General features: G+C 38.5%; 1 protein-coding gene across 1 annotated transcript; it reads right to left on the reverse strand.

Annotated features, from left to right (window-relative positions):
• LOC309697745 (transcription factor HES-2-like) lies at positions 1 to 957 on the reverse strand (the record flags this gene model as incomplete). The annotated part of the gene is given in 4 exon segments (XM_082519858.1): positions 1 to 326; positions 437 to 620; positions 731 to 849; positions 852 to 957. Coding segments are annotated over 4 exon segments (735 nt in total).
• Positions 958 to 15,234: the final 14,277 nt, after the last annotated feature.

Genomic DNA, 15,234 nt, shown 5'->3' on the forward strand with positions numbered 1-15,234 from the left:
CTACCAAGGTCTCCACGTAGCAGCGCTGACAGCCTGCTGGTCTGCCTGCGCTCTGCTTGGAGCCACTGCGCTGCTGCTGCGGTGCTGAGTCTCCAGCCTGTAGGTGAAGCTGGATTTGAGGCTCATAATTTTCTCTTGGATCTGAGGTAAAGTCCTGGAGCTCTGGGCACAGCAGTTCAGGCAGGTTGGAGTGACGGTGGCAGACATGGACTGCTGGACGAAGTCGTGCACCCGTTGGCACGCGTCCTGATCCAGACTTTTGGGAAGCAGCGCGGAAACACGCTGGAGGCAAGCTTTGTAACCTTCTCTGTAACTGTCTGCGGAGTCTGGAGAGAGGACAGGAGATATTTGATCAGTGGCTGGGATTTTCACAAGAAGGGTGTTAAAAACTTGGAGGACAACAGTGTGCTATGCATGTCGTAGAGATAATGCTCACCTTTGACTGGGGTGGAAGGAAGATCTCTGAGGAAGCGGACTGTCATTTCCAGAATGTCCGCTTTTTCCAGCTTGGAGTAGCGTGCGTTATCTTTGCCAACAAGGGGCAAAATCAGGCTCTTCAAATGATTGAGACTGTCATTGATGCGAGCTCGTCTTCTCTTCTCCAGCAGGGGTTTAAGAGTCTACAAAAAATAATTTCAACACTGTTACTAGGCTGTACCGATAGGGTTAACGCAGAACACATTTCCAGAAACAAAACAAACAGCTGCGTAGTGGTTCGTCTTCTCCTTACCTTTCTAAGTTCGTTGGCTTGTTTTCTCTGGGCCACGGTGGACCTTGCAGGGAGAGGCTGGCTGGCCTCAGTAGTGAAGCTGGGACTCATTCTGTTTGCGTTTTCTTGTTGTGCTTTTGACGGGAGATGCTTGCTTCCTGAGCGGCTGAGCTGAAGTGTGCCGCTGAGCTGGCGAGCTTCCTATTTATGTGGAGCCGGAGCGTCAGAGGGGAGGGAACACAAGCCATTGCAGCTGGGGCATGACACAGGGGGCGAGGCCCTTGGGAGACGAGTAGAAATCCTGTCTGGACCATCTGGCCCCCCGCGTCTGTATGTTGGTATGCGGAGTTTCGTGATGCTGCTGCGTTTTACTGCATTTAATATTTAAGGCTTCAACGTCTATCCAAGATCAAATTACAAGTGCAGGGTATGAAAACTTGTTTTTTTCTTAGGCAGACAACCGCCATTGTAATTATCTACGGTGTATCATTGTTCTTTTCGTGACGTTGTTAGTTAATAACTTTAATTATTAAAAGTTGCCTATGTATCATTTTGTTTATGTTTGTATTAAGCACTTCCTACAAGTAAAGTCAGCATGTTTTTATAAGACCCATCAAAGTTAAACAGCTATAAATGAACGATTACAAGTTAGATTAAAAAAAACACACACACAAAAACATCCTGCATAATGAAAATTAATACCGTGCGTTTATTTATGGTTTCGTTCCCGCCACAACAAAACAAAAAGGAGCTAGATGAATGAATTTGAGGGGAGGACTAATCTATTCCAAAATTAATAAACCAGATACCCAAGCCAAGCCATGTATGGATTAACATCTGCTTCTGGACCCTCAGCAGACTGCTTCCAATATCGACAACACGGTGTTTACCTGTAGCAGTGGGGGAGGTGACGGACAGCTCGCAATGCAAGCAAAATGAGGCGTGTATGTGCAATATAAGATCGCATATCATAGCCGTGCAATACATGTGCAATACAATACACATGTTTAAAGGAAGAATTGAAAAAAATTGATAAATACTCCCACGAATCGTCGCACTTAAATATGAATTTTGAACTATGAATTATGGAAATGTTAAGTATTCCCTACAAATTATGTAAATACAAGAATAATGCAATCTGTAAACGATAACTGTGACACATATAACATCAACCTCCAGAACTTTAAACAGCTTTTATTTAAATGCTGTTTTAAAGAGTGTCAGTTTCTCAGGCCTATGAGCTGCCAGTAGGATTCACGCGTTCGGCACGCGCCACGATCGGAGCAACAGATGGGACCCCCCACCCCACCTCACCCCCGCCTTTCTCGTCTCCCGTCTCTATGCACTCTCCCCCGTCTGCCGCTGCTGCACCACTCTCGCATCAGCATCCCAGCCCCTGCTCCCGATCATGTGTCCTCTCGCCATAAATGTGCTTCACTCTTGTTTTGTCTCTTTTTTTTCTCATTTTTTGCGAGGGAGGGGGCTGTGGTGGGGGAGGGGGACATGACCGCAATGGTGCAATTGTTGTATTTTTGTAACAGTCAAGTTAAAACGGCATGATGAGTAGAAAAGGGAGAAAACATCTAGAATACTCAGAACTAGGAGTTCATAATAAAAAATAGACAAAACTGCAAAAATGCATATAAACGCTCTCTGTTTTAAATGATGTCAAATAAATTTAGTTATAGATCTTTTGATGTTTAATGTCATTGAAGCACCTTGGAGTTTTATGGATACATTTTGCGCAGGGAATTTCCAAGGAAACAAGAAGGAGCGAGACATGTGCATCACACTGAAGTAAATTTTTACGCACGCGAAACCAGATATACCGCACAACAAACTCATAATTTAGACAAGGATACGCTGTCCCATCGACTGCAATCTGCTCTTCTCTATAGCTTCAGGGATTTAACCTTCCTCTTTTGTCAAGCATTACACATGCACGGTTTTGCACGCGCCCTGCCCCATGGGGCCTCAAATAACCGCCACCAAGTCCAGTATGGGAACTGGCACTTCGCGATAAGACGAAAAAAAAAGTCCAGGAAAGGCTTCGGTTGGGACCCTTTTTTGTTTTGGTTTCAGCGTGGGTATCCATCTGTGCACGATTAGGGCACAGTGATCCTTTGTTGAAGGGTGTACAGAAAAGTGGAGTCACTCAAAGTTTTACAGCAACTGTGTGGGAGATGCACATAATTTGTTTTGTTTGTTTGTTTCCAGTAAAACTAGGTATTTAAATCCCCATTTCATTTCTTCAACTCAACCAAATGAAATAAACTGTCAAATTGTTTATTACCGCGGAAATAAATCAATAAGTATACCAATTATAACATCTTCAGTATAATTTTGGACAAGGTACAATCTGGATGAAGAGATGAAACGGCAAAGAGCTATCCTGTGCATCTAAAGAAAACATCTTTAAAATCCTAATCGCTGAGTTTGCTTATGAGATTTAATAGAATTTGGTTGTATAAACGGCATGAGACTGACACGAGCCAAAGCGTTCAGACAGATGGAGCTGAAGCGCACTGAGGCGTAAAACCAAATGCGTCGAAGGACTCTGCTCTGCCAAAGGTGATCGTCTCCACTTCATGGAGCCACATGAAAATTTCCAGACTTGGAGATTTTCCAGACTTCAAATCGCGACTGCACCCTAAACGATGTTTGGCGACCCAAACCAAATTCTACGCTACCATTATCCACATGACACGAAAGCATCTGCTAGACTCAGGACTGACCTTTGTGTACGGAGCAAAAAAACAAAAAACAAACAAACAAACAAAATATTTTATTCTATGTAGCCTAAAGTAGACTGAAAATTTATATACCAAATACATAACGGCAAGCTCAAAAATACATATTTTCGTGAAATGCTACAAAAAAAAGACATCCAATAATCGTTTTTTTCTGCCAGTTTCCATTCTTTCATTGACAAACTGAACTCTTTATTGTCATTGCACGATCATACTTTGTGCAATTGTACAACGAAATTAGAGTATTGTCCCACGTCGGTACTAAAAGAAAGGCGAGAAGTAATCGCAATAAACAATATATATGAATATAATATAAATACTCAAAATGTGCAGAAACATTAAAGACGACAATTAGGCTATATATAAAATATCATCTTTTTGTTTGTTTTTATTTTAAAATATGCCCTTTCCATGGTCACTAATGTTTGGCTCCACATTAATTCTGTTAGAAAAATCTCCCACAAATCTGTATTGTACATTTAGCTAAGAAAATAAAACATATGATTTTTTAAATTATACTAAATGTGTTTAAGATGAGACATAGAAATCTTTGTAAAGCATGTTTCATACAAATTTGATTATAACAGTCAAAAATCTGATTGTAATCAATTATTAAGCTATTTATACACATAGTACAGATATATAAGCAGAAACTGCTTAGAAATTACAAACATCCATCCATTTTCCTAAACATTTATCCAGTCCAGGGGGCTCCAGCCTTTCCCAGTTGTCACAGTGCAAGGTTTTACAAAAAGCAAGCCACAGCAAAGTGATGGCAAGACCAAGAGGTCACAAGGGGTAGCAGAAGCAATGAGTCTTATTTTGATCTACAAAGTACCACAAAAAACAAAAAGACTAGAGTACCCTTCTGTTTTGGCTCAAACAAGAACTGACTTTTGTTGTTGTGATAGTGTGATGATCTGTGCCAGACTCATGAGAGACATAAGACAAACATTTCAGTTGATGTTTTTTTTTCTTAAAAGCATATCAGCACTGGTGTATTTATCATTATTTCTTCTTTTTTTCCCCCTGAAAGCTTAAACAAAAATGCCATTCCAGATGAAGGCTGGTGAAATAAATATTTGATTCAATTGAAATGTCAAATATTTAATAATTCTAATTCCTTGACTGTGTCCTTTGTTTGACATGATATGACAACCTGGTACATTCAATAGCTTGCATTTTCCAACAGATAAGACACAAACAAACTGTGGACTGACTTTGGCTTTGTAAAAAATTATTATGGGCTTTACTGTTTGCCATTTGGTAAACTAAGTTATCTGCATTGCACACTTACTGTAAACTTTTAGTATGGTGTTAACACCATGACGATGTTTAAACCATCTAATTTTCTTTTACCATCCCCCTATAGTCTTTGTAGTTTTTAGTAGAATTCACATTATATGACTGAAGTATGGGTCACCTACACTACACAGCAGCTGCGCAGCCATGGGAAAAATCACATTCCAACTCAATGATCTCTTTAAAATGAACTATTTTTTTCAGAAATGTAGCCACATTGTATGGCTAGGTGTTTGATTTTATATATCTGTGGCATTTTTGGTACCGTCCAATACAGGAAACTGAGCTTAAATGTTTGAAAATAGAAAGCTTACACCTTAGACTTAACTTGCCAGCCAGACTCCAACCACGAATTGAATTCTGTGTGAGTCCTTCTCAATACAAGACACATCAAAGTAGAACGGTTTTGGGGGGGATGCGAGACAATAGCATAGACAATGATGGTAACTCAGTTTCAAAAATTGGGAAGCTGTGTAAAAAGTAAATAAGAACAGAATGCAATGATCTGAAGATCTCATAAGCCTACATTTTAAAACTCAAATCTTTACATGTGTAACATGTATCAATTTAAGAAAAATATTTAATCGTTTTAAAATTGATTGAAGCAACACATCTCAAAACCGTTGTCACAGTTTGCCACTGTGTAGTATCCACTCTTCTTTGAGCAACAGTCTGTAAACATCTGGGAACTAAGGGGGGAAAAGCTGCTGAACATCTGGGAAAGCAGTGTTGTCCCAGTCTTGTCTGATATAGTGTTTTAGGTTCTCAGGAGTCCTGTGTCTACTTTGTCATGCTTATCATTTCATGATGCTCCAAATGTTTTCCATTAGTGAAAAGTCTGGACTGCAGGCAGGATAGTTCAGCACCTGGACTCTTCAAGTACAAAGCCATTCTGTTGTAATAGATGCTGCATGTGGTAAGGCATTGTCTTGCTGAAATATGTGAAGCCTTCCTTAAAGAAGGCTTCTTCTGGATTGGAGAATATGTTGCTCTAGAGCTTGCATGTACATCTTTCACAACTGATGGTGCCTTTCCAGATGCACAGTGCACTCTTATACCATCATCAGCATTATGCAGGCTTTTGAAATGAGTACTGATAACAAGCTGGATAGATTTCAAATTCAGATTTGTCTGACCACAGAAGAGTTTTCTACTTTGCCGGAGTTAATTTTAAATGAGGTTCAACTCAGAGAAGATGGCAGCATTTCTGGATTATGTTCTTTGCATAGCTTCTTCTTGCATCATTAAGCTTTAATATGCACATTTGTGGATAGCACAGTGAATTGTCAATTAACTAGAACTGGTTTTATTCAAGTGCCATATACACAGATATGATGAATAATGCTTTCAGCTTTAAGAGATGAGCACTTTCCTTTGGTTTGTGTGTCTGGTTTACATGTTTTGACATTTTTAAAATCCTGGTTGCATAACTACTGTCTGATGTAATCAGAGATCCTTCAGATTGTGTGTTTGGGTTTCTTGTTAAAAGAAAGTTTTTCAACCCAATTTCAATAGAGTTGAATTCAACTGAAAAGGCTCATATTTTCCATTCAACATATTGTTATGAAAAAACTTCAGAGCCCTAGCTTACACACTGCTTCTTATCACCACCAACTTGTAGTAAGTAAGTAAGTAAGTAAAATTTATTTATATAGCACATTTCACAGATAAAAATCACAAAGTGCTTCACAGTAAAATCAGAAATAGAAATAAAATAATATAAAGCAGTGAAAAAATCAATTAAAAGCTCTTTTGTATAAAAATGTCTTCAGCTGCTTTTTAAAGGAGTCAGTGGAGTCCAGACAGCGTAAATACAACGGCAGAGAGTTCCACAACCTTGGTGCCAGTGCCGGAAAAGCCCAATCCCCACGTGTTTTAAACCTAGTACGTGGGACCACCAGTAACCTCTGACCTGATGATCTAAGTGCTCGAGATGAAGCATGAGGTTTCAACAGGTCAGAGATATATTGGGGAGCTTCACCGTGCCGAGCTCTAAAAGTTACAACTAAAATTTTAAAATGAACCCTAAAATTTACTGGCAACCAGTGAAGAGAAGCCAAAGCTGGAGTAATGTGTGAGCTCTTGTTTGTGCCAGTTAAAAGTTTTGCCGCAGCATTCTGTACGGTCTGAAGGCGATCCAGAGCTGATTTATTGAGACCAGTAAAAAGACTATTACAATATGCCAAACGAGAAGAGATAAAAGCATGAGTAATCATCTCAAGTTCTGCCTTTGACACCAGTAGTCTGAGTTTAGAAATGTTTCTTAGATGATAAAAACAGTTCCGGACAAGTTGTTTAAAGTGTTTCTCAAGAGACATTGAACTGTCAAATATAACACCTAAGTTTCTGAGACTCGGCTGAAATGAAGGGTCTAAAAAACTGATATGCTGCTTAATTTCTGAGAGCATGTGATCAGGTGCAATAATCAAGGTTTCTGTTTTATCTGCATTTAACTGGAGGAAACTGTCATTTAACCATTGTTTGATTTCTGACAGACAATTATTTAAACACGACAATTTGTAAAACTCAGAAGTTTTGAAAGAACAGTATAACTGAATGTCATCAGCATAGAGATGATAAGAAATATTATTGTGATGTCTGATAATTTGGCCTAGAGGGAGTATATACAGCAAAAAAAGAGAATCGGACCTAAAACAGATCTTTGAGGTACCCCAGAAGGCAGAACTAATGTTTCAGACAACACATGATTCATACAAACAGTAAAAGATCTCTCAGATAGATACGACATAAATCATTTTAAAACAACACCAGTAATCCCAAACAAGTCCTTCAGCCTATTTATCATGATGCTGTGATCAACAGTATCAAAAGCAGAGGTGAGATCCAACATAACCAGAACGGAGTACTCTCCAAAGTCTGCTGCCATCAGAATGTCACTAGACTCTTTAAGTAAAGCAGGTTCAGTGGAGAGCGGAAAATGTCCAGAACATTGTTCTTTTCCAAAAAGTTGTTAAGTTGTTCTGCAACTGTTTTTTCCAATATCTTTGACACCAATGGTAATTTTGATATTGGCCTGTAACTGCTTGGAAGAGATGGGTCCAAATTTGTTTTCTTTAATATTGATTCAACAATAGCTTGTTTAAAATAGCTGGGAACTGAGCCAGTATAAAGAGAAGTATTAATAATTTCCAGAATACAGTGGCCAATAGAGTCAAACACACTAATGAAAAATGATGGAGAAAGTACATCAAGGTGGCTTGAAGTCAGTTTCATATGACCAAGAAAGCACTGATGTCCTGTAAGGTAACGGGAGTAAAAGAGGACCAGGTATCAGAGGTAAGCAAAGTGTCAGTGTGATACTGGGAGGATGATGGAGAAATATTTGACCTGACGGCAGTGACCTTATTAACAAAATAATTTAAAAAGTCATTACAGATTTAGTATAGACTGGTACATGAGGAATATCAGGAGAGAAAATGTTCTTAATTGTATCAAACCGCCCCTCCTTGAGCCTGGAGGTTTCTTCTTGTTAAAAAGGTGTTTTTCCTTCCCAGTGTCACCAAGTGCTTTTTCATAGGGGTTCATCTGATAGTTGAGTTTTCTCTGTATTTCTTTTTCTCTGTATCATTGTAGGGTCTTTACCACACAATATAAAGCACCTTGAAGCAACCATTGTTTTAATTTGGTGCTATATAAATGAAATTGAATTGAATTGAATTGAATTGAATTGAATTGAATTGAATTGAATTGAATTGAATTGAATTGAATTGAATTGAATTGAATTGGAGTTCATAAGTCCTCTCGTCTAATACGTGGAACACTGAATAAAAGCTTTATTTTAAAGTCTCACTTTACTGCAAATTTTTGAAATCCTATCAAATTGAAGATAAAAAAATATGATATTCAAGAAACAATTTGAGTTTTACCGATAGAATCTTAATATTGTATCACTTGGGCTTCCTTGGCCATAAAATGTGGACACAGTAATGCCTGTCATTTTGAAAAGAAAGGGCTCTGTTTGCCCAACCCCCACAAATGTGGCATCAATACAAAGCCCAAGATGTCCTAGTGACTCTACAGTAGGACTAAGATATATTGCATAAATTCTATTTGATGTAGAAGTTTCAGACTCATGTCCTTCATAGAGGAGAAGAATGAATTCTGGGGTCTTGGGAGAATATACAGTATGTAATCTTTGAGAAGCTGACAAAGTAAAGTCAAGACTTTACAAAAATGAGAAATCCAACAGTCTCCCCTTGATGGCTGGTTGAGTGTAAAATCTCCTAGACATAGTGTGCCTGGGTCTCTCTCTCAAGTGGTGTAGATGAAAAGACTGCAAAATAATTACATTTAGAAAATATCTGACATCCTAACGTGTCTGTATAGTACACGCTGCATCGATTTCTAAGAAATGGCATCCTGGGTATAAATCAAAAGAGGCATCTCCCAAAACCAAAACCAATTCCTGGAAGGAATCTTGTGTCTTTTTTTTTTTAGTTCAACAACATGGTAGACAGCAAGACAGCAACATGGTCACTGATCTCCAAAGAACAGAGCAGACCAGGACGTGAGATTCAACAACTTTGAGATGTTGCAAGGGTATCCTTTTTTTTGGTACTTTTTCTGATACTGCTAATGTCCACATTGCTGAAATGTGTAAAATAAAAACATTTGACAGGTTAAAGCTATGGTTTGGTGTCTGATTCTGTCTGTGCATTCATCAATCCAGACCTGACAATCCATAACACATTGCTCTTTGTGTGTGGAAAAAGCATTTTCTTTAATTTATTTTTTTTATTATTTTTGCATATATCACATGTTTCAGATCATCAAATACATAAACCATCCAAACTTCCTTGCCCTATTTCATCTTCAAAGCAGACACAAACAGAAAAGGAAATTATACTAAGATCATTATTAGATTATATTAGAGTATACTAAAGTCTCATTTCACTTTGTTAATCGGTCTGTGTGTCCCTCCACAAATAGTAAACAGCTTTGTTTGTGTAATAAAAGAAATGACGCTTTTTTAGCATCAGATGTGGGGACAGTGCGCGTAATGTGCGTATGCTAATGTTTTTACATAGCACCAGCGTTATTTTTATACATGTCGTCAAAGCACTGATGTCACATTTTATCATCTGGGGACGCAAACAAACACGTATTACAATGTGCCAAAAAGCTCCCCACGCTTAAACCAACGCCGTTTTCATAAGGCATCTGCGGATTGGGGAAAATCCAAACTTTTTTTTTTTTTTTTACCATGCACGACGACCATTTGACGTCACTGAATCTGTCCCCTGAGCGTCCCCCCAGGTCACGTGCTATAGGAGACAAAAGGTGGATATTCTTATATTTTTATTTGAACTTAAACTAACCTGTCTAATTAAAACACCACTATCAAATAATAAGAAATCAGCCCCATCAAACTGTTATATTGGCTCTTTATTTATTTCAGATGTTAACTGTGAATATCAAAATCTACAATTAAACATGACAATAAATCATTTGAGCTATTTTCTAGTCAAATATTATGCTATGAGCGTTATTTTATTGCTGTTGCCACTGTTATCAGTGCACAGAATGTATTATTTTTTTACACAATGGAATCATGGTTAAAACTGTGTTTGCACATAAGAATAAGTCCATAATGTTATGTTGCTTCACTCCTGACAAAAGACAAAAGGATGAAATATAAATAAACCAACTGAATGAAAGAGCAGCTATGATTGCATTGAGGCAGTAGTTAATGTCGATTTATTAACTGTAACGACTTATTTATTAATTTATTTTATTATTATTATTTAGCTGTGCCCTCTTTAAAATGAAATCTATTGCAGTGCCAAACAGCAAGCCTAGCGTCTTTCGTTTCAGAGGCGGGGAGATATTTTCGTGTAATTGCGCATTGCCCAAACCAAATGGATGGCTCAGACAGGATTTGAATATCCAAAGAAGCCTAACAAAGCCAAAAGCCAAGCTCCAAGCACACATCTGGTGACGCACATTTGTTTTGCTCTTCAAAGTTGACATAGGTAAACTTACAGCGTCTCATTGGCTTCTCCGCCAATAGCTGACGTTTCCAGCTCTGACACACTTTTCTTTCTCTCACTTCAATGCACCAGCACACAAAAACGCGATTGTGCGTCAGTGACATGTCATATGTATGTCCTATAGTATATAGAAGACCTAGTTGTAACTTAAAGACTGTGTCTTTCTTAATTCTTTAGTAAATAGTGAAGTATAGTGTGGATAAGAAACGCCAGCAGCTTCGAGGCAGGCATTGGACAGGCAGGACATGCGGCGTGGTGGCGGGGTTTTTGAATATTGGATTTCTGATTGAGGGAATCCATTGTGCAGCCGTATCAGGGGCACGAGAACAGCACGAGCCAAGAGAACAAAGGCACCAGATGGCTTCCTGCTTCGATACATTATTTTTGAAGTTACACAGACACAGGGGCCATTAAGAGCTGCCCAAAGGGAAATCTAGAAGTGGGCAGTTAATCACGAGAAAAAACGTAGAAAAAAAAAAACATTTTTACTACAGCAGTTCCCAAAATAGAGAAGTGGTCTTTACGAGGGGTTTCTTTATGTTCTTTAAAGTCTTTATTTGATTTGCCATTTATAATTTCCGCAGAAAATAATAAACCAGAAAAAATAGCTTAAAAAATAACAACAAAAGGCGAAAACGCTAGAAACGATTCTTCTGCGTTTCTTTATTTTCAGAATGAAAAAGCAAATTAGTACACAATTGAAATGCTGCCCTTATAGTCAAACTGATGAGACTTTAGCTCGTAGTCCAGCGCAGAACATTGAAACCAAACTGGGTTCAACTTCAGAGAGCTTTAAAACATTTAATCTTGTTGCTGTTTTCTATTTTTATTTCATGTCATTTTATTTTATATTATTTTTCTGTACTATTATAAGTTCCTGCACAGTCCTTCAACCAGTGAGTGGGCGTGGTCTGCAGGGGTGCCCGCCCACAGACAGAAGCGTCTCTGTCACTGAGCCTCCAAATCTCGTGTTCTAAAAGGGCGCTCAATACAACCTTAGCCATCAGACTGACTACACGGGACTTGATCCACGAGCACAGGATCGGCGTGTCACACGTGGTATGTTTTTCACTTTTAATTTAAACGGCATCATACCCTTTCTGATTACAAAATATATAGATAAAAGTTAGATACAGTGTAGTAGTGTTGCTTTTTGTAGGAGAGTTTAGCTATTTATAATAACATTTGTCTGCTGTTCTTTTATTTTAATGGATGTATATATTTGAGATATTTGGTGTCACAATTTGAAGTAGACTATGTTGTTTGCGCTGTAGTGATATGACACCTATAACTAAAACTGCTATAACACGTGACCATGGGGTTTTACAGTATTGTACATTATCTTTAACAATGCTTACAAAGGGAACACTGGGAGTCCATCTTTTGAGTTAGTCCAATTATGTTTATCTGCAGCAGAATAATATAGCTGAGCTTAACTTTGAAAATAAGCTTGTCTTTTTATTCGACTCACTAGAGCATCAGAGTGCTGCCAAGGCCTTTTTGAATTTTTTTGCTGCAGGTGTTGCATCGTTAAAACGCCTGTCTTGTCAAATTAGTTGTCCTGTTTCTGTCCGGCACTAATGACCCTGAGTGTGAGAAACTCTGACCGCAGATATTCTCACTGCAGCTCACGGATGACTGGGTCGCTGTGGAGCAGACATCACGGCTGCAGGGTAAGTTCAAGGGGGCACAAGACGTCTACGTTTTGTCTCAAAGGCTGTGAGAACAACAGTAAAGGAAGTTTAAAGAAAGAAACTTTAGCAATATGATGGTAGGACTTGTCAATAATGCCGTATGCTTAATATTTCTAAAAGTGCATTGTTTCAGGTATCATACTGTAATAATGCAAATTATTCAATAACTATTACTATAATAAAAAATGCAGATTATCTTTTAGGGTGTTACAAGCCTGGAGTTTATTAGTCTGAGAGGAAAAAGGTATAATTTTACACAAAATCTGCGCTCAACCGCAGATGTTAAAAAGTAAAAACTCATTTATATATGTTCAAACTGTAGGTGCACTCATATTTAGATTAAAAAATAGGAACATTATAGAAGAATTACATACTTTATGTCTTTAGAGCACAAATGTTCATATTTTCTAAATATATGTTGTCATACCGACTTAAGCTGCAGAAAACTGAATTTTTTATTAGGCCTATACAAAAAACGTACAGCTACAAATACAAAAGGGTTGTTGTTCATTTAAATATCTGGAGTATGCTCTATTCCGCATTACAATAGTAATTCAATCTATGCATTGTATCAATTTCAAGAATATGCCAGTCAAACCGAAAAGAAAGAAAGAAAGAAAGAAAGAAAGAAAGAAAGAAAGAAAGAAAGAAAGAAAGAAAGAAAGAAAGAAAGAAAGAAAGAAAGAAAGAAAGAAAGAAAGAAGGCATTTGGGGATGGGAGAATGGAAAAGAATAAAGAATAAAGTATTTTCCTCGCTTTGTGTGTTGGTCTTCTTTCAGCAAATAAAGTTTATTTTTGGTGTCTGGTGTCTTTTTTATGATCAGTAATCTTACCACAGTCCTTTCGTGGGGTTTTTTTAATATTACATAATTACGTTGTTTGTTTGGGAATTTTAGATTTGACACGATGATGATAAAGACACACCTGTGTTTATGGTTGAGTATGCCCTGCTGCACACCGGAGGAACCTTCCCTGCACGCGCCCGAGTTTACCCAATCCAAAGCAATTCCTCTGTGGCACGCGCCGACCAGCAGGCTGGACAGGGAGCTATTACTCTGGCATATAGCCTAGAAACGGGTTTTCAAAACTGTGCCTCCTCACACGATAAACTGAGACTGGAAACTGAATGAATATATGGTGGCTTTAATAAAGATGATAACGCATTTATCGTCAGTAGGTTAAAATGGTCAAGCTAAAGTTACAATTTCCAGTATTTATTGAGGATTCTCCCTCTTTTTTAATAAAAAACAAAAAACAAAAAAACAAGTGTACTATTTGTGGCAGTCATTGACCACAGTAAACTCTCACGTCTAGGTTATTTTGGGATCTTATTGTGTCAGAAATACTGAATTTTACAGTTGTTGGGTTACAAGAGGTTGGTTTGAACTTGGTAGAGAATATCTCATTTAAATGTTCCCGCGCGGCAGCAGATGTGAACACACAATAGGTTAGATGGGGCCCACGCTCTAAATAATCGAGTCCAATTTGAATAACTGTCGCACTTCTGACGCGTGCAAGAAATATCCCAGCTTTCCCAGGCTCTGAAGGAGGGGGAAACCGTTGGCAGCTTCTTTCCAGTTCAATGGGGATTTGGCTCCTCACTGGTTGAGGTTGTTGGAATGTCTTTTAACAGTCTGGGAAAAGACTCCACAATTTCCTACACTTGATTAAACCCTGTGTTAGACCGATCATCAAAAGCTACAGCTGCAGCACAAAAGTACCCCGTCTTTCACGTCTAGAGTCCACATACCAAAGTGGGAAATAATAAGCCCAAAACAAGGAGATGGGATTAGTGTGGCAGTCAAATAATCTATACCGTATTTAATAAACGGACAATCCAATTTTAGTGAGTAGCTGGAAGTTGAATACTCTACTATAAAAAGGTCGACAGTTTTTGAAATTGTGGGTCTCGTGATAAATAAAAAATAAACTTTATTCAGATTCAGCTGAGGTTATATTCAGTTGAAGGTCATTTTTTCCTGCGAGTCAGGGCAGTGTGTCTGAAAATAAACAAACAGTGCTAGCGTATGGAAATGTGCGAAGATTTAATAGTGCCCATAAAACGACCACAATGTGCTTTGCTTCCGAGCTAACGGACTTGTTCCACATATATGTACTTTAGACTGAGCTAAAAAAATCTTCTAGGTTAAATGACCTCTCCTCCCCCCTCGTTTATCTCCAGCCTTTTTGAGAGCTATTACTGTCCATTTCCTCTGGGGAATTGTAGTTAGCACGCTCGTGGGAATTCCCCCCTCCTCCCTCAAATTGGCGCGCGGTGTCCATGACAGTTGGACCTGTGAGACAGATGGGCGGAAGAGGCACGCGCCGAGCACGAGACTCGCTCATACCCCGCCCCCCGCCACCACCACCTCCAAATACTCAGGAGTGAATCTACCCGCATACTGCAGAAATTGGCTGAGCGGAAAAACCAATCGAGTTAGTCTGGCAGAAAGTTAACCTGGTGTGAAGCTTCATTATTTTTCAAAATTTGCCCCACATCTAATCATTTAAATACCCTAGTCTTAGGCTGTAACTATAGAATAGTCTTGTTTAAATCCGGCAGTGTATACCAAGACTGTATGTTTACAAAGCAGTTAGGGGAGCATATTGCTGAGTTTTGCTTATTTTTTTTAGATAAAAATGAAGACTTTCAAATTTGTCGTTTTTAAGACATGTTATCTGGCTCTTCCGGTGTGCAAGCTTATTTAAATTTGTCATTTTTCAAATAACTTGAGGTATCATCACCTGTTCCAGGTGGAGATAAGCT

Source organism: Aulonocara stuartgranti (genome assembly GCF_965226115.1).
Source record: "Aulonocara stuartgranti genome assembly, chromosome: 20".
NCBI lineage: Eukaryota > Metazoa > Chordata > Actinopteri > Cichliformes > Cichlidae > Aulonocara > Aulonocara stuartgranti.